We start from the raw sequence: 20,903 nt of genomic DNA on the forward strand, positions 1-20,903 counted from the left end.
CTATTCTATTCTATTCTATTCTATTCTATTTTAAGCACTAAAAAGGCTCCCATCACTGTTGTTACTGAAAAAGCAACAAAGACTCCTGTGGCACCTTATAGACTAACAGACGTTTTGGAGCATGAGCTTTCATGGGTGGCTGCTGAGCCTCAGTATTGACATTTCAGGTCTCTGATTGTATATTGGCTGCTGAGCCCGAAAGCAGACAAACTTTGAACTTTGATCTTTTTGAATCATATCTCACCAAATGTTACCAGTTCTTCAGTAAAGCTCTTGGACAATATATGTCAAAGGGGCCCATGAGGGATCCAGAAATACAATTACCCGCTGCTCTAATCGTTGAGATCATTCCCTATCCAGAATTGACATGGAACCGAGAAGCCCTGAATTTTTTTCACTCCTTGTTTAGTTCTATCCTTCTCAGTGCCAGGAACAAAACCCAGCAGTCATGGGATTTCCTCAGCTTCGGAGGCCAGTCAAATATCCAGTTCTTCCACTGTATCCCAAGTAGCCTCTCAGCACAGGAAGAAATTTTCAAAGCCTCTAAAGTTTGCATGGCTAGAATAAACACATACAGAGACTGAAAAAATGCCATGAAGTTATTAATGACTCCTCTTGTGAACGAATCCCCAAATCTCCAAAGCAGCAACTTTCTTGGTTGTGCCTACCAAAGCTCAAGGGTATTACAGACACTCTTTGCTCCCAGTATCAGCCTTAGTTGGGATAAATAAGCATATAAGGGAAAGATTTCTGGGGCTGTCCTCCTTGGGATGAGGTCTTCTTCCCCTGCTGCTCAGGACCACAATGATCAGCTCTGAGGTTTGACTTCCCGGGTCATTCTCGATCGTTTGGAGGCAGCTGGCTCTGAGATCACAGACACGGCAGGTCATGTAAGGTATTGACTCTTGATTCATAAAACCTGCAATGTGATACTAGGGATAGGTACTGTTATTATAAGGAGGACAGATGCTCAGAGACCTCACTGATAAAGAAAGAATGACCTGGTTGGGGAGATAACATTTAACACTCACAGAGTCATCTGAGTTCTTCCTGTGCCTAACTCTCTCAGACTAGGTTTCTCCCATGGCACGGCTGTAAGCTGCTCAGATCTGAGAGAGATATCACTGGGACAGTGTGAAGGTGTGAATGACAGTGAGAAAGAGCCCAGGGAAGTGTCCGGATATGCAGATAAAACCACAGTGAGATTCCCATTGTGGGCTTCTTGCTTTTAGAAAAGCTTACCTGTTTTAGCTGTCTAATAGCATTAGTCTGGGATTTCAAAGCTATCAGTATTTCAACAGGAGCTGGGCACCTAACTCCCTAAGTCTCCTTGGAAACTCCCAGCCTAAAAGTGCCTGAAATGTTCAAAAGCCATGTGTCTAACAGGGATCAAGGTGCAGCCCATGCTAATGCAGTGTGCCTCTCTATTTGATTGGCATGAGCATGGACAGAGATTTATGGGTCTCCTACAGCAGCTGACCTAATAGCTGTGGTCACTTAATTTGGCTCATGCTTTTACATCAAGATACCTTGAGTTCAGTCCTTGGACATGTCCCCTGTAAATCTCCAAACCTTAAAAGCTGCATCAGAGTAGGGAGTCTCTGAGGTCTACAGGATGCTGGTGGACAATGCCTCCTCCCAACAATTTCACTGCCTTCCCCCCAAAGTTATCCACCTCATCACCATTGTACCTTGAGTATTTCATGGTCATTAGAGGATTGAGCCTCACAGCCCTCCTGCCAAGCGGGGGAGCTGCAGAATTACCCCCATTTCAGATAGGGAAACTAAGGCACCGAGTTTGTGATATTCAAAGGACTCTGGAGAGGTTAGGAATGCACTGATCAAAGGGAAGATGAAGTGGAATTGATCACTTAACTTCCTTATTCTCTGTTGAAAATCCCACACCAGGAGGGGATGTGAGTTATCCATGAGCACAAAGATTGTCTGTGGCAGGACAGAAATCGAACCTCACTCCTCTGAGCCCAAGACTAGTGGTTTACTCACAAAACCATCCCCCCACGCTGCTCAAAGCAATATCTTACTGCCATTTAGAGTTGGTTGACATTATTTTACAGAAACAGATGAATAAATAAGTAAATACATAATTCTGTCAACAAATTGTGGATGGGAAAATCTGCTTTAATATTTTTTTTAAAAAATCATCTGAATATTTCAGAGACAAATATTTGTTTCATGAAACCTTGAACCAAAAATTTCAGTCTTTACATTTTCAAGTGGGCAAAAAGTAAAGTAAAGCCATTTTTTCACCTTCTCACACTTTTTTCATCCCTCCTCCTCCCCCCCCCCCTTTTTCCAAATGGCAAACTAAAAATGGGAGAGAAAATGCATGAGAGGATATGGAGAATACAAACACCAAAAACTGAAAATTAGAATTTGTTTTTTTTCAAATGCCGAATCAAAATTAAAATATCAGTATGAAAGGGATCTAAAGAAAAATTGGGTTTTGAATAGAAATGAAATGAACACTAACATTTTGTCACATTAAAAAAAATCCCTGTGAAAAAAGTTTGAATCAAAAATATCATGTTTTTCCTTTGAAAGATTTTTCTGGAAATAATGTCTTTTTCAAGCAGCTCTAGATATTTTCCAAAATTTTAATGAAAATCGGGTGTCCACATCCTCTGGGTAGGTGCATACATGGACATCATTGTGTTCACAATTTTTAAATGCTGGTTCAGCATTTAAAGTTCAGCAGCAGAATCCATAGGCACCGAAACATAGTGACCCAACTTTTCTGCTCACCTCAGAAAAGATCAGTCAGTAAGATGGAATCTCTTTGGTGGATGAGCCACTATAAAGGGAAAAAGTTAATATGCTCAGCACCTCTGGTATTGAGGCCATACATTCAGCATCTGAATCCCATGATTTGGTGGCTCTCAGGTTTTTCCATTCCAGCTCCCATCCCATCTAGTTGGGACCTTACTCCCATTTAGCCATATAGGTAGGTCAATCTGGTCATAATGACCTTCTGACACTTGTTTGTGACCCTCAGGCTGAGAACTCCTGGACTCTGAGAATCTCTACCTAAGTGCAACCCTTTGCAACTCCTATCCTTCCCAATGCAGAACCTCTAGGCTCCAAGAAGACTCTACGGACCTTGGGAGCACTGCACCACCAGGGCTGCAGGAAGAGGAATTCAGACTGGAGTTAGCTAGTGCCTCTTTGATGAGCAAACCACTCCTCTTCACTCCCAAGCGCCCCATGCAGATCCCCAATGGGGTAGCTCTTAGGGTCTGCCGAAGCAGGGTTCCCCTGCAGTGGTACTGTGAAGATAGTGTTTAGGAAAATCAGGAATTACCCATAACCAATGTCTTTCTTAAGGTGGAGTTAACATTGATTTAATATCAGTAATTTAAAGGTGGGAAAATATAAAAACATTTTATTAATTATTTTACTTTTCCTTCCGTTTCCAGGTATATTTTAAGGACACAAAATGGAGCAGAAGAACCTCACTGCCACAGTGACAGAATTTGTCCTTTTGGGCCTCACCCAAAGTCCTGAGCTGCAGCGATTCCTCTTCATCATCTTTTCCATAGTCTACCTGACAACCTGGCTGGGTAACTTCATCATCATCACCACCGTGATCTCCAACCACTGACTCCACACCCCGATGTACTTCCTGCTGGCCAACCTAGCTTTCATAGATATTAGTGATTCTACAGTCAGTGTGCCAAAGATGCTGTTGGGTCTCCTCTCCCAGCACAAAACCATCTCATACAATGAGTGCATCCTCCAGATGTTCTTCTTCCACTTCATTGCTGGTGCTATGGTCTTTTTATTTGTGGTGATGGCTGCCGATAGGTACGTGGCCATCCATAAACCATTGCGATACTTGACTATTATGAACCGGGGTGTGTGTGTGGGGTTAGTGGAAGGCACATGGATGGGTGGACTGGCTCACTCTGCTATTCAGATTGGACTGGTCCTCCAGTTACCGTTCTGTGGGTCAAATGTCCTGGACAATTTCTACTGTGATATCCCACAAGTTGTCAAACTGGCCTGCACCGACACCTACCTGTTTGAGTTGCTTATGGTCTCCCAAAGTGGAGTACTTGCCATAATTATCTTCATCCTCCTGCTCATTTCATACACTATCATCTTAGTCAAGATAAGGACACACCTCAAGGAAGGGAAGCGCAAGGCTCTCTCCACCTGCGGAACGCAGATCATGGTTTTGTGTTTAATATTCATACCCTTCATATTCATCTATGCTCGACCCTTCCGGAAATTCCCCATAGACAAGGTGGTCTCTGTCCTTTACACTGTAATCACCCCAATGCTGAACCCTATAATCTACACACTGAGGAACACCGAGATGAAGAAGGCTATCAGGAGACTGATGAGCAGAATTCTCTTCTCAGGGAGGGAAATGAAGACGTAAGGTTTTTTTTTAAATGATCACTTCTTAAAATTTTGTTTTTATCAAGTTTCATGAACTTGTTGCACAGTGTTAACAAATCTTATTCAGAATCTGTGTTTGTTCCCTGTATAAGAGTGTCACCCATGTGCTTTTAGTTCTATCATTAATATAGTGGAAGTAATACTTAACTCTTTTATGGTAGAACAAGAGGCCAGGGCCCCATTGTGCTGGATATGGTAAAAATCTCTCTTCCTTAAAGCTTACAATCCAAGGGCTAGACTATTCACTACCTGAAAACTTCGTTAACACAAAGCTAAAGCTGACTGTCAGTGCCTCTAGTACCTGTCTAGAAAGTCAAATGCCCATATATTTAAACCTCTGAGAATCAGGAAATACGGCCCCATAACCTTAACTCTGCCCCTGGAGCTGGCAGGAGCCACTGGGGATATTCTGTAAGAATGGTTCAGTCAGGAGCTGCTCTATAAGAAGTAACCACAAAGAATGACTAAACAAAGGTACCTTTTTTTCTCGTGTGGGTTGTCCCACAGATTACGTCTACACTATTATCATTATTGTGCTAGTCCCAAGTGGTATGTCTTCACTGCAACTAAGAGTGAGCCTCTCAGCCCAGGTAGACAGACTAGTGTGCTAAAAACAGCTTTGTGGACTTGTGACATCAATAGATGCTCAGGCTATCCACCTGAGCTGAGACCCAGAGGATCTCCTACTAATCTCCTTGTTTCCAGGCTATCTTGTGACTGTGAATTTCACTGGCCAATTGCTAGTGGATGATGATCTGTGTTTTATGTTATATTACGGTATCTCAGTGACGCATTCAAGAACTAAGGTTTAAATGAAAAGAAACCCAAGCATTTTAAAGTACAGAAAATAACTCAAAAGACCTATTTAGGTCTTTGCAGGATCAGGGCCTTAGATTGTCGGTTCTTTATGGCAGGCCACTGTTTTTTTCCCCCTCTTTGTGCAGATCCTAGCACAATAATTTGCAGTACAAATTATAAAGGGAAAAGAATGGACAGACAGACAGATAGGAAAGAAAGAAAGAAAGAAAGAAAGAAAGAAAGAAAGAAAGAAAGAAAGAAAGAAAGAAAGGTTATGTGTCAAAATGTGTGTGTGTGTGTGAGAGAGAGAATGAGATGGCATTTTGTGTGCCCTGAAGATCTGCCTCACTCAGACAAGGGCTGTGTCCAACCAGTCTCATGTCCCACCAATCACCCAACAGCTACTGCATTCTCAGATTTACAGATCTGAACTGAGAATGTACCTAATGTGTATATGTTTCTCACGGTGCACTATTGTGCATTTGTGAATGCACAAAATTGTGTTTATCAGTGAAAAATGTTGTACGAGTGTGTTATGTTGTTATGTATTGTAAATGGGCATTATTGAGTGTGTTTAAATGTGCACATTAGTATGTGTATGCGTGTGTTTATCAGAGAACATTAACAATAACTTAAACTCAGATCCTAGTATTAAAGAAAAAAGACAAAAGCAGCTATGTTTACACTAGCACTTTTGTCGGTATAACTTATGTCACTCAGGGGTGTGAAAAAACAATCCCCTGAACAACATAAGTTACACCGACAGAAGTGCCAGTGTGGCCAGCACTATGTTTAAGGGCACAAGAACAAACTATCCCAACTATGTAGAAAGATAGGAAGTATAGTGAGAAAACGCCCTGGTGTAACCAGGAAATCTTCAATGATCTAAACCAGGCCTGCACAACTTGTAAAGCGGCGAGGGCCACATTCCTCCAAAGAAAACAGCTAAGGGCCGAAACCTCCGGGCCCTGCAGAAACACCCCGCCCCAGGGCTGCCCAGTCCTACGGAAACAAACCCTCCTTCCCCAGCGCCGCCCCACCAAAACAGCTGTGGGCCAAAAAGGAAGGTTGGGGGCAGTGATGAGCTGCCAAAATCTTAACAACGGGTTCCCTATAAAAAGTTCTGATTTAACAACGGGTTCCCTATAAAAAGTTCTGATTTAAGGGATGTGCGACAGCATGTATTTTTTGTACCAATAGGGTTACCATACGTCCATATTTTCCCAGGAGGTGATTAAGAACCGAAAAGCCTGACATGTCCAGGAAAATAAAGATGTATTTTAACCCTACTTAACGTTCTTTTTTAAAAAGATGGGGCTGAACTAGAAATGAGCTCCGTTTCACATGTGTGGGTGGTGATCAGGGACAGTCTCAATTTTTGGGTCTTTTTCTTATATAGGCTCCTATTACCCCTCACCCCCATCCCGATTTTTCACACTTGCTGTCTGGTCACTCTAGGGTGTGCACATGTGTGGGTCCCAGCTGCTCCCTGCCCCCCCCCATTAAAGCAGGTGTGCAGGGTTACTGCCCTGGGAACTGCAGGGCACCAGTGGATGTGGGGCTGGCTGCAGATAGGGGCGTGGGGCAGGGCTAGCTGGAGGCAGGGAGTGACACGGGCTGGCTGTGGGCAGGTGATGCAGACGGGCGGGCTGCGGGCGGCTGTGGGCAGGGGGTGGCTGCGGGCGGCTGTGGGCAGAGGCTGGCTGCAAGCAGGGGGTGGCTGTGGCAGGGGCTGCAGGCAGAGGCTGGCTGCGGGCAGAGGGCGGCTGTGGGCAGGGGCTGGCTGCGGGTGGCTGTGGGCAGGGGGTGGGGCAGGGGCTGGCTGGGGGCAGGGGCTGGCTGGGGGCAGAGGGTGGCTGGGGCTGGCTGGGGGCAGAGGGTGGCAGGGGCTGGCTGGGGGCAGAGGGTGGCAGGGGCTGGCTGTGGGTAGGGGCTGGCAGGGGGCAGGGGCTGGCTGCGGGTAGCTGGGGGTGGCTGGGGGCAGGGGCTGGCAGGGGGCAGGGGGGTGGCTGGGGATGGCTGCAGGCAGGGAAGGTGGGGGAGGGGCGGCTGGGAGCAGCAGGACGCAGCCGGGAACTCACCAGGGCCAGAGGTCCAAAGAGCAGGGGCAGCAACAGGGCCAGGAGGCAGCTCACATGGCTCTCGCAGCACAGCGCAGCGCCCCCCGGCGGCCGGGAGGAGGAATTACAGGCTTCCCAGGCAGAGCCCATCAAAGCTTCCCTCGCAGGGAAGCTAGTTAACAAGCGGTTCTAAAACCGCTTCTAAATTTAACAACGGGTTCGCGCGAACCGGTGCGAACCGGCTCCAGCTCACCCCTGGTTGGGGGTGGGGAGGTGATACTTTATTTTAAATCAACCAGGGGCTCCCAGCTGAACAGGTGGCTGGGAGCCCTCAGGGGCAAATTAAAGGGCCCGGGGCTCCAGCGGCTGGGGGAACCCGGCAGGGCCAGCTCTAGGTTTTTTGCTGCCCCTGTACCCACTGCTGTCCCAGTCCTGGGCTCTCCCCCCACCCACACCCCCTGCCGCCCCAGCGCTGGGCTTCCCCCTTTCCTCCCCACCAGTGCCCTCCTCCCCACCTCACTGCTGCCCCAGCCCAGGGATCCCCTCCACCAGTGCCCCCCCCCACACCTCCTGCCGCCCCAGCCCTGGGTCACTGGTAACTCGCTCCCAGGGCGGGTCATTCAGCAGGAATTTTGGATGTGCACAAAACAGAGACAGGATTGGTTCCCATATGGTTACAGAGCTGCAGTAAAGTGGAACAATTTTCAGCTTGTGTGATTGGAGGATATCTGGATGCATATTATAAGACTGTCCTCCATAAATGAGGAAAAGTTGAGGTGCCTTTATTATTCTTTTGTTCCACTCTTTCTTTCTATGGGGAATTTGCCAATGCAATATCAGTGTCTTCCTTTTAAACAAACAAAAAGTCAATGGCTGTTGAAAATAGCAATTCCAGTGCTAATAAGCATTTCTTGCTCAATTTTATCCTACTTTTTCTACAGCAGGTTACAGTGGATCAGTATATTTGATTTGGGAGAAATGAAGTAACAGCTGCCCAAACTGAGCTTGAGCACTCCTGAATTGTGAGGTGTTCAAATCTGGAAGGCAGGTGCTGGGGGAGTGGGGGGGAGGGCTGGGGGCTCCATGGGGGATCATGGCAGCAACATGTCTGGAGCTGCATGGAGCCAGACACGCTGGTCTGAGTGGCACGGTAACGGGGCTGGGGGTGGTAGAAGGGGTAGGGGGTTCCGGGGGGCAGTCAAGGGACAGGGAGCAGGGGGTGTTGGATGGGGTGGAGGTTCGGGGAGGCGGTCAGGGGACAGGCAGCAGTTGGATAGGCATGGGAGTCTCAGGGGTTCATCAGGGGACAGGTAGGGGGTGAGGTCGTGAGGGGAAGTTGGGGGGATCTCAGGAGGGGGCAGCTGGAGACAAGGAGAAGGGAGGCTTAGATAGGGGCTGGTGTCCCAAGGGGCAGTTAGGGGCAGGGGTCTCTGGAGGGGGCAATCGGGGGACAAGGAGCAGCAGCATTTAGATAGGGGGTGGGGGTCCTGGGGGGCAGTTAGGGAAGGGGTCCGTGGAGGGGGCAATCAGCGGCCATGGGCCAGGATTCAAAGGACTCTTGGCTGCTCTCCGCTGCGGGCAGCGCAGAGCACTTTGATTCCCCGCCGCAGCTGGAATTTAAAGGGCTCTGGGCTCCCCGTGGCTGCGGGCAGCCCAGAGCCCTTTGATTCCCGGCCGCGGCTGGGATTCAAAGGGCTCTGGGCTGCCCGCAGAGCGCCGTGTGAGGGGGATTCAGAATCCCCCCGCGGGCCGCACAGTGAGGCTCCGCGGGCCGCATGCGGCCTGCGGGCCATATGTTATGCAGGCCTGATCTAAACTCAAAAAAGAGTCCTACAAAAAGTGGAAACTAAGTCAAATTACAAAGCATGAATATAAGCAAATAACACAAGTATGTAGGGCCAAAATTTGAAAGGCCAAGGCACAAAACAAGATTAAATTAGCAAAAGACATAAAGGGTAACAAGAAAACATTATGCAAATATATTAGAAGCAAGAGGATGACCAAGGACACGGTAGGCCTGTTACTTCAAAGACGGGGGAAAAACAATACCAGAAAAAGTGGAAATGGCAGAGGTGCTTACTGATTTCTTTGTTTCAGTTTTCACCAAGAAGGTTGGTGGCGATTGAGCATCTAACATAGTGAAGACCAGTGAAAATGAGGTAGAATTAGAAGCTAAAATAGAGAAAGGACAAGTCAAAAATTACTTAGACAAGTTAGATGTCTTCAAGTCACAAGGGCCTGATGAAATGCATCCTAGAATACTCAGGGAGTTGAGTGAGGAGATATCTGAGCCATTAGTGATTATTTTTGAAAAGTCATGGAAGATGGGAGATATTCCAGAAGACTGGAAAAGGGAAAATATAATGTCAATCTATAAAAAGGGAGGATAAGAACAACCTGGGAATTACAGACCAGTCATTTTAACTTCTGTAGTCAAAAAGATAATGGAACAAATAATTAAGTAATCAATTTGTAAACATCTAGAAGACAATAAGGTGATAAGTAACAGCATGGATTTGTCAAGAACAAATGATGTCAAACCAACCTGATAGCAAGCCTTGTGGATAGAGGGGAAGTAGTAGATTTGTTATATCTTGACTTTAGTAAGGTTTTTGATACTGTCTCACATGACCTCACAAACAAACTAGAGAAATACAACCTAGATGGAGCTACTATAAGTTGGGTGCATAACTGGTTGGAAAACCATTCTCAGAGAGTAGTTTTCAGTGGTTCACAGTCATGCTGGAAGGGCATATCAAGTGTGATCCCATAGGGATCAGATCTGGGTCCAGTTCTGTTCAATATCTTCATCAATGATTTAGATAATGGCATAGAGAGTACACTTACCAAGTTTGCGGACTATGCCAAGCTTGGAGGGGTTGCGAGTGCTTTGGAGGATAGGATTATAATTTAAAATGATCTGGACAAACTGGAGAAATGGTCTGAAGTAAATAAGATGAAATTCAATAAAGACAAATGCAAAGTACTCCACTTAGGAAGGAACAATCAGTTGCACACATACAAAATGGGAAATGACTGCCTAGAAAGGAGTTCCACAGAAAGGGATGAGCCCCACAAGCCCGAGGCAGCTGACACTGGCCAGCTGGGGGTGTTAAATTTCAGTATAGACGTATCCATAGATCAGTGCCTAACACTGGCCAGCCCTTTGTAGGTCCATTGCCTTCAAAGTTCTCAGCCTCTTTGGCTGGAGGTGGCCTCAGAGGTTACACTGTAGTGTAAATTCAGGGTTCAAACTCAAGATCAAGCCTAATCCCCCTTCCATCTACATGCAAACTGTGCTAACCCAGGGCTTAGATCAAGGATCCCACAGGGGTGGAGGATCCGAGCCTGAGTCAAGCCAGGGCAAGGGTTCAAACCTTACTGCTTTGCAGTGTAGACATAGCCCCACTGGACTTGTGCTTTGCGGGTATGTCTATAGTGCAATTAAACACCTCACAGGGAGGGAGGGTCCCAGAGCCTGATATCTGGCCCGAACATCTACGCCACAATTTTACAGCCCCACAGCCTGAGCCCCTCAAGACCAAGTCAGCTAACACTGGCCACCTGTCGGTGTTTAATTGCAATGTAGAGATACCATGGGCATCCATCAGAAGTATTCCACAATCCCATGGGCCAGCTTCCTTTGTCCTCTAGACAGTCAAGTTCAGTAGACAGTTAAGTTTTCCCAGGCTGCCCTATCAACAAATGGCTAGAGCATTTGGGGAGGATGCTAGGAAGTCTAGGATGCTAGGACTCAGGCCCACATAATACAGTGTAGATGCTGGAGCCCCAGGTTGGAACACAGGGATCAAAAATTCCTAAACTGGATTTACAAATGAGTGTAGACTCTCAAGCCCTAGGTTACCAAACACAGGTTCTGCTAACTCTAGTTCTACTAACCCTGGCCTTACACTGCAGTGTAGACATATCCAATGGGGCCAGTTCATGTCAGAGGTGCTGGTCAGTTTCAGGATGTGTGTGTGTTGACAAGGGCCCAGTTTGTATGAGCAGAGTCTGCTCCAATTTACTGCAGATTTCCCTTATTCAGATGGGCCCCAAAGCTGATCATACAGTGAGAGTCCATTGCTGATACTAGGAGAAGTGAACCCTACACCGGACCTTTCACTGGCAGGTGCCTTCTGTCCACTGAAAGGCTGGTGTTGCTAGCACTGATCAGACTCAGCTGGCCCCAATCCTGGCTTCCAGCTCAGACGAAGTAAAGACCTTTTCCTTCAACAAGTCTCTGGCACTGTGTTGCAGCTATTGGGTGTGTCTGGTTCTTTAAAAAGCTGATCAAAACCAAAAAGCTCGTTTTTCAAAACATTCCAATTTCTAAGTTTCCCCCCGCCTCCAAAAAAGGTTAAAAACAGACCAGGTCTGTCTTTGGATCAGGCTAATGGGTTTGCAATATGAGGATCTTAATCTCGATTCACATGGATGTAACTCAGGCTAACATCTACATTTGGAGCTAGGAATGTGACTCCCAGCTGGTGTAGACATACCTGTGCTGGCCTTCATTGAGCTAATGTGCTAAAATTAGGAGTGTGGCCACAGTAGCACAGGCAGCGGTAAGCGACAGTACCGTGTGCTAGTCACCCTGAGTTCAAACCTGCTCAGACCCCGTGGGTATATACTTGAGGCAGCTAGTCTGTTCCGCCACTCCCTCAGTTCCCAGTGTAGATGTCGCCTTAGAGCAGAATTTGGCTTAGCTGACCTGAATCTCACTGACATGGAGGCTGCCTTGTACGACTCTAGCAGTGTAAAAAGTGCCTGAAAATGGAGATAAATTACATTCACTCACAAGGCTCTGTGACATTGCCAGAGCCACGTGAAGTGGTTTTAATGTGAATGAGAATTAGTCCTAGGGACTCTCAAGCCAAAAAAGCGAAAAGTTTACACTGAAAATCCTAACGCTGCAGACTTTTTACAGCCCAATCAGAGAGAAGCAATGGGAATACATGGGTGTAAAATCCCCCAGTGTGTTGGGTGTAAGCTCCAGCACAATACCGCCCCAAAGGTCATCTAAGGGGGCTCAAATAGACCATAGAAACCAGCACATTCATTCTGCAGAGAGGTGACCAGAAGGAGCTGGCGGTAGGAGGATCTTATTTTGAATCTAACTAAATTTTAGTTAATGTTCACTTTTACACGGATTGAAAACATAGCTGAGGGCATGTTGCTTTTGCTCCTGTGACTTGAACTATCTCAGCATAGAAACCTGGGACAGATTTTCAGCTAGCATCATTTGTAACAAAGAATTTTCACCACCCGAGAGTCAGCCCTTTAGTATTTCTTCTTCTTGCTCTTCTCAAGAAATTTAAAACTACAATTAAATAAGTGCCCATCTTCGGAAGTTCCTGACATTAGCCATCCCAGGGCTCCATATAGAAATGTAAAATCTTCCAAAAGGAACAAGGAGTGTGAAATGATAGAATTAGGCTATATGTTCATTGGGGGGAAGGGCTGGCTTTTTGTTCTGGGTTCGTCCAGCGCATAGGTCACTGGAGTCCTAATCAATGACTGGGGCTCCTAGTTATTAAGGTAATTCAAAGAAAGAAAGAAAGAAAGAAAGAAAGAAAGAAAGAAAGAAAGAAAATGTGTCCAACAAGTGATGCAGACCCAAACATACAACTAAACCAAACAGAGATAGTTCTGTATCTTGCAGATTCTGGCAATTGCAAAGAGATAAATCAGTATCTTATAATTAAGTTGAAGCAAATGGGAGTTTGCATCAGGTTTGATTTCATCAAAAGAGATTGTTTAAAATTAACACTAATGATGAAGTATTTGTTCTGCTTTTTTTTTACTTGTTTTTTAATTCCCTGTTTAACTGAGCAGACTGTCATTTCCAGGTCATTTTGCCTGGTCATATGATAAACACAGAACTTCCTAATTCTGTAACATTAGAGAAGTTTAGCAGTCAGATAGGATTGTGGGCTTTATCACACATTTATCCGGGGCTCAGATTCACAAATACACACATGAATGACACTCCTTATGTGGCAAAGTGTGCTAGATCAGAGCCTTTGGTTATAGGCAACTCCTAACCATGGGAGTAGTTTGGAGGGAGGGCAGGAGGGGCGTTGCTCCCCCCAAATTGCAAGCCTCAGGCAGGCGTGGAATTTGCCCCTCCACACATGCGGGCCCTCCATTGGCCTGATGGAGTTGCCCCCCCCCCAAATATAGACGTTAAACTATGCCTATGCACTGACAGATATTATTATTCCCCAAATCCAAGCTGTCAAGGCTGGGGTCTCTGCAGCATCTGTAGTCATGCAGCCTTTACTGGTGTCTTTAGAATGGAGCACCTTGAGAGCCAAACAATGGGACTGTATCGATGGTTGGTGGATGCATGAGATGAACTGTTTGTCTGTCTATCTCTCTGTATATATATATGATCCCCATCTCTGTAGTTTGATTAATCGTATATTTGGTTTTCTGCAGACGGGAATACTCTCACATCTATAGGGAATATTCAGGGGCAGTTCTGTGCTTAGACCAGGGTGACTTATGAGATCTGGAATCTCTTCCTGCACCGCCACACATTAGCTGTGCAACCTTGGAAGAGAATCATGTCTTGCCACTCTGTGGCTCAGTTTCCCCATCTGCAGAAATGGGATAAATACTGACCTGTCTCAGCCAGAGGTAGTGAGGCTGACACAACTGATGTTAGTTGTTGAGAGGTTCTCAGATGGAAGGTGCTATATAAATTACAGGTGACAGATTGTGATACCTTCATATTGAATGAGACCTTGTTCTGTAAATTATCACAATGCTTTCTGTGGAATTGCTCATGGAACAACTAAAATGATAATCAGTAAGTCTAGCATAACAGGCTCAAAAATTGGCTTATATTTATTATTATTAATTAGTTATTATTATTATTATTATTTATGACAAATAAGAATAAGAGCAATGCCTTACCTTTTTTTCAGAGCTGGTCAAAAAAAGGAAGTTCTGTCCTGCAAGAAATACATAGATTTCAAAATTGGTTTTAATCCCAAATAAGGCCAAAAGGTAAAAATTTCATACTTTTTCATGAAACAAAATATTCTGAAATACTCCATATCAGTAAGGAAAAATATTTTTTTAATAAGGTTGAAACATTTCATTTGAACATTATCATTTTATTATATTATCTTTCATTTGGACTTTATCATTATATTATATTATATTATATTATATTTACAAAACAAAATGTTTCAACCTTATCAATTTCCCATGGAAAATTTTGACAAAATCAATGCATTCCAGCTAAACATTTAGATTTTGTTGAATTAGCATTTTCTTATGGGGAAAACATTTATCTAAAAATTTTAAACCAGCTCTACTTTTTGTTACATTTTTTAACATGCCTATATACAGTTGTTACATTTCCTTGTAGACCTGTAGTTACGTACTCCTGTTCTCTGGTAATGTCTTCATACTTTAGATACACCGAGCAGGGCAGAAAACTCTGTGCTGATTAGATGGAATTCTAGGGGTAAAAAGCTGGTGCAGATCAGCATAGCTCCATTTACTTCAAAGCAGTTTTGCTGATCTGCACCACTTGGGTATCTGCATAGTGTACCATTTAGAACATAGCGTAGTCAATCTGTTCCTTATGAATTGCCAAGTCAGAAACTGGTTTCAGAGCCATACCAGTCTCATGGCAACACCCATTTTTTCATGTTCTCTGTGTATATATATCTTCCTACTGTATTTTCCACTTCCTGCATCCAATGAAGTGGGTTTTAGCCCATGAAAGCTTATGCCCAAATAAATTTGATAGTCTCTCTTGTGCCACAAGTACAAACTGTGCATCCTTATTGGAGCAGGAGGGAAGGTGGGATGGTGAAAGGAATGTGAAAGAGGATAGAATTTAAACAAGTAACTTGGGTCCAAGGGCAATCTATCCATTGGTCTACTGGTCTATCTATCCATTGGTCTATCTGTATTTCTATTGGTCTGCCTATCTAACTGAGGGGTCCTTTCCAGGCAGGCCTGACTGCTCACACAGAAATTATGAGCTTTTGGGGGTGATTCTTTTTCTTGATACATTTTCTCCCGTTTTCTGGCCATATCTAGAATAGGGAAATGCCAATCAACCCACACAGGGATTTTGGAAGGAGCCTCAATGAGATTTGAACTGGGTGACATGAAGAGAGAATTTGCCCCTATGGCTTTTGGGGAAGATTTTCAAAGGCACATGTGGCAGTCAGGCTCCCAGACACTTTAAAGTATTTAGGTGCCTAACTCCCCTAGAAATCAATGGGAAGTAGCCACTCACATACCTTTGGGGATGTGGGCCACAACTCCTACTGAATGTCCATGGGAATTGGGTCCATAAATTCCATCCCCCACTTAGTTCCTGCAGTGGGTCATTCCTTTACATGTTACCTAGATATTTATTGTCCCTCCACAGATGAAATATGCAGAAGAATCAAGAAAGGGGAACCTCACTGTGGTGACTGAATTCATTTTACAGGGATTGTCCAACCACCGCGAGCTGGAAGTGCCTCTGTTCTCCATCTATCTGTTATTTTACACCATTACTCTGACTGGGAACATCCTTCTCATCACAATCACCATGGACCCAGCCCTTCACAACCCCATGTATTTCTTTCTCTGGGTCTTGTCCTTCCTGGAGATCTGTTACACCTCAGTCACTGTCCCCAAGATGCTGGTGAACTTCCTCTCAGAGGACAAGAGCATTTCCAACATGGGCTGTGTTGTACAAATGTATTTCCTGCTCTTTCTTGGGGCCTCCGAGTGCTTCCTTCTGGCCGCCATGGCGTATGATCGCTATGTGGCCATATGCAACCCACTGAGGTACAGGCTCATCATGAACAGGATGGTGTGCCTTTCATTGGCGGTTCTCTCATGGTTCAGTGGGAATGTGGTGTCCCTAGTACAGACAGTCTGGGTTTTCACCTTGCCATTTTGTGGCTCCAATAAGATAAACTATTTTTTCTGTGACATTCCCCCATTGATTAAGCTTTCTTGCATTGACACCTCTCAGTATGAAATGCAGTTGTTTTCAGCTTCTATACTGGTCATCTTCACTCCATTTACTCTCATCCTTGTGTCCTACATCTTTATTATCTCCACCATCTTAAAGATGGCATCGGCTGAAGGCAGACACAAAGCCTTCTCCACCTGCTCCTCACACCTCATTGTGGTGACCTTGTATTATGGGTGCAGCAGTCTGATCTATTTAAGACCCAACTCCATTAACTTACCAGACAGCAACAAAGTGCTATCTCTGATATACACAACTGTCACCCCGACCTTGAACCCTTTTATCTACAGCCTGAGGAACAAGGAGGTAAAAGAGGCTCTGAGGAGAATATTGGGGGACATGGTGAAGAGAAAAATATTTTCTCATAGAAAGTAATTTGGGTACACATCTTTTTTCTGATGTCAGTTATACAACTGTGTAAATCTGGACTAGCTCCTTTGAAGTCAATGGCATTCAATGCTATGGCTGAACTAGTGTCCAAAAACTGCAAAAAAGAAACACATAAAATGTTAATGTTCTATCCAATTTTTATGTGCATTGGAATTAGAAATTTTGGCCAAAAAGCATCATCAAAGTTTCAGAAATAATAATCATCTCCATAGCTGATTGAAACACTGAAAAAATCACAAGAAATCATTTGCATTTAATATAAATCGGCTTTCATTATTTTCATTTCAACTCAAAATTGCAATGAAGAATGTTGTTGAAATATCTAATTTTGGAAAATAATATCCTCTATGTAAAATCATTGTATTGGAGACCACATGGGTATATGATTGTCTTCTATATGAGTATTTATTGAGGAGATCTTGCATGGGAAGGGGATATGGATAGCATCACTTCTAAGTTCATTGCACCATTAAGATTAATGTTGACCAAATGCTATTAAGTTAATCATGAATGTTTGGTTGACTGTGGCAAGGTAAGCTGGTGGTTCAGTCATTCCTTCCTATATGTGAGGAAAGTTCCTCTGAATTTTCATTGATCCCTGCCCTGTTTGGCCAAGGTTTGAAAGAAACTGTGGATTCCACCAACTCCCTAGGTAACCCATTCCAGTGCTTCACCACCCTCCCAGTGAAATAGTGTTTCCTAATATCCAACCTAGACCACCCCCACTGCAACTTGAGACCATTGCTTCTTGTTCCGTCATCTGCCACCACTGAGAACGGTCGAGCTCCATACTCTTTGGAACCCCCCATCAGGTAGTTGAAAGCAGCTATCAAATCCCCCCCTCATTCCTCTCTTCTGCAGACTAAATAATCCCAGTCCCCTCAGCCTCTCCTCATAAGTCATGTGCTCCACCTCCTAATCATTTTTTTGCCCTCCGTTGAACTCTTTCCAATTTTTCCACATTCTTCTTGTAGTGTGGGGCCCAAAACTGGACACAGAACTCCAGATGAGGCCTCACCAATGCCAAACAGAGGGGAACGATCACATCCCTCGATCTGCTGGCAATGTTCCTACTTATACAGCCCAAAATGCAATTAGCCTTCTTGGCAACAAGGACACACAGTTCACTCATATCCAGCTTCTCATCCACTGTATCCCCTAGGTCCTTTTCTGCAGAACTGCTGCCTAGCCATTTGGTCCCTAGTCTGTAGAAGTGCATGGGATTCTTCCATCCTAAATGGAGGACTCTGTACTTGTCCTTAGTTGAACCTGATCAGATTTCTTTTGGCCCAATACTCTAATTTGCCTAGGTCCCTCTGTACGCTCCAGCATATCTACCACTCCTCCCAGTTTAGTGTCATCTGCATACTTGCTGAAGGTGCAATCCACACCATCCTTCAGATCATTAATAAAGATATTGAACAAAACTGGCCCCAGGACTGACCCTTGGGGCACTCTGCTTGATACCTGCTGCCAACTAGACATGGAGCCTGACACTACCTGTTGAGCCCAACAATCTAGCCAGCTTTCTATCCATCTTACAGTCTATTCATCCAATCCATACTTTTTTAACTTGCTAGCAAGTATACTGTGGGAGACTGTATCAAAAGCTTTGCTAAAGTCAAGGAATAACACCTCCAAACTTTCATCCACAGAGCCAGTTATTTTGTCATAGAAAAGCAATTAGGTTAGTCAGGCATGACTTTCCCATGGTTAATCCATGCTGATTATTCCTGATCACTTTCCTCTCCTCTAAGTGCTTCAGAATAGATTGAGATTTGCTCCATGATTTTTCCAGGAACTGAGGTGAGGCTGACTGACCTGTCGTTCCCCAGATCCTCCTTCTACTTTTTTTAATGATGGGCACTACATTAGCTTTTTTCCAGTCATCCGGGACCTCCCCTGATCGCCATGAGTTTTCAAAGATAATGGCCAATGTCTCTGCAGTCATATCCAGCAACTCTTTTAGCACCCTTGGATGCAGCGCATCCAGACCCATGGACTTGTGCTCATCCAGCTTTTCTAAACAGTCTTGAACCACTTCTTTCTCCACAGAGGGCTGGTCACCTCCTTCCCATACTGTGCTGCCCAGTGCAGTAGTCTGGGAGCTGACCTTGTTTGTGAAGACAGAGGCAAAAAAAGCATTGAGTATTAGCTTTTTCCACATCCTCTGTCACTAGGCTGCCTTTCCCATTCAGTAAGGGGCCCACACTTTCCTTGACCTTCTTGTTGCTAACATACCTGAAGAAACCCTTCTTGTTACTCTTAACATCTCTTCCGAGCTGCAAATCCAAGTGTGATTTAGCCTTCCTGATATCACTCCTGCATGCCATAGCAATATTTTTATACTCCTCCCTGGACATTTGTCCAATCTTCCACTTCTTGTATGCTTCTTTTTTGTGATTAAGATCTACAAGGATTTCCCTGTTAAGCCAAGCTGGTCACCTGCCATATTTACTATTCTTTCTACACATTGGGGTGGTTTATTCCTATAACCACAATAAGGATTCTTTAAAATACAGCCAGCTCTCCTGGACTCCTTTCCCCTTCATTTTATTCTCCCAGGGGATTCTGCCCATCAGTTTCCTGAGAGAGCCAAAGTCTGCTTTTCTGAAGTCCAGGGTCCGTATTCTGCTGCTCTCCTTTCTTCCTTGTGTCAGGATCCTGAACTCAATCATCTCATGGTCACTGCCTCCCAGGTTCTCATTCACTTTTGCTTCCCCTACGAATTCTTCCCTGTTCGTGAGCATCAGCTCAAGAAGAGTTTTGCCCCTACTTGGTTCCTCCAGCACTTGCTCCAAGAAATTGTCCCTCACACAATCCAAAAACTTTCTGGATTGTCTGTGCACTGCTGTATTGCTCTCTCAGGAGGTATCGGGGTGAATGAAGTCCCCCATGAGAACTAGGGCCTGTGATCTAGTAACATGACATCACCTTTGTTGCTCACACTTCTAAACTTAATGCAGATACTCTCTGGTTTTTTCTGCAGTTTCATACCAGAGCTCTGAGCAGTCATACTGCACTCTTATATACAATGCAACTCCCCTACCTATCCTCCCTGAACAGTTTATATCCATACATGACAGTACTCTAGTCATGTGAGCTATCCCAACAAGTCTCTGTTAGTCCAATCACATCATAATTCCTTTATTGTACCAGGACTTCCAGTTCTCACTGCTTGTTTCCCAGGCTTCTTGCATTTGTGTATAGGCACTTAAGATAACCCGCTGATCGTCCTGCTTTCACAGTATGAGGCAGGAGTCCTCCCCTCTTGCACATTCCTGCTCATGCTTCCTACTGGTATCCCAATTACCGCAGGGCTTTGGTCTTCTTCTCCCAGTGAACCTAATTTAAAGCCCTCCTCACTAGGTTAGCCAGCCTGCTTGTGAAGATGCTCTTCCCTCTCTTCATTAGGTGAATCCCGTCTCTGCCTATCAGTCCTTTTTCTTGAAACATCATCCCATTCTTTGGTTAAAGAATCCAAAGCCTTCTTTCCGACACCACCTGCATAGCCATTCATTGACTTCCATGATTCAATGGTCTCTATCAGGGCCTTTTCCTTCCACAGGGAAGATGGACGAGAGCACCACTTGCTCCTCAGACTCCTTTATCCTTCTTCCCAGATCCATATAGTCTTCAGGGATCTACTCAAGGTCATTCTTGGCAGTATCATTGGTGCCCACATGGAGAAGCAGGAAGGGGTAGCGATCCGAGGGCTTGATGAGTCTCGTCAGTCTCTCCTTCACATCATGAATCCTAGCTCCTGGCAAGCAGCACATTTCTTGGTTTTCCGGTCGGGAAGGAACCAAAGCCCAATGAAGTCAATGGAGAGACTTCCATTGAAGTCAGTGAGCTTTGGACAATGTCCAAATTCTTAAAGGGTGAAACTCACGACTGTTCAGAAGATCAATACATGACCTGTGAACTACTTGACTCCCAGTTAAATCCTCAAAATATGTCTGATGTGTTGTGTAGGCCTAATGCTGGCACTCTGGGAGGGTAATATTTCACCCCAAATGATGCATTCTGAACCTATCACTGAGAGCTTGGTGTAGAACACATGGCTTACAAACAACTCTTTGATTATCACTGCATATGGGTCATGTTTAACTGACATGATGCAGATCAGTAGTGGGCGGAGCATGACTGAAGTGAACACTTGAGCTGTTTTGTGAATGGATAGAGGCTCCCAGTTCTTTTTGGTGACAATGTGAAAACTCTTGATATTGAGT

At 44.8% G+C, this 20,903-nt stretch overlaps 1 protein-coding gene and 1 pseudogene across 1 annotated transcript; both read left to right on the top strand.

Annotated features, from left to right (window-relative positions):
* The first annotated feature begins 827 nt into the window (after nucleotides 1–827).
* LOC123346817 lies at nucleotides 828–4,402 on the top strand (annotated as a pseudogene).
* Nucleotides 4,403–15,684: 11,282 nt separating this feature from the next.
* LOC123346818 (olfactory receptor 10A7-like) lies at nucleotides 15,685–16,656 on the top strand. The gene has a single exon (XM_044984271.1). It carries the CDS (start codon nucleotides 15,685–15,687, stop codon nucleotides 16,654–16,656), a length of 972 nt encoding a protein of 323 aa, XP_044840206.1.
* Nucleotides 16,657–20,903: the final 4,247 nt, after the last annotated feature.

Source organism: Mauremys mutica, chromosome 12 (genome assembly GCF_020497125.1).
Source record: "Mauremys mutica isolate MM-2020 ecotype Southern chromosome 12, ASM2049712v1, whole genome shotgun sequence".
Taxonomy (NCBI): domain Eukaryota; kingdom Metazoa; phylum Chordata; order Testudines; family Geoemydidae; genus Mauremys; species Mauremys mutica.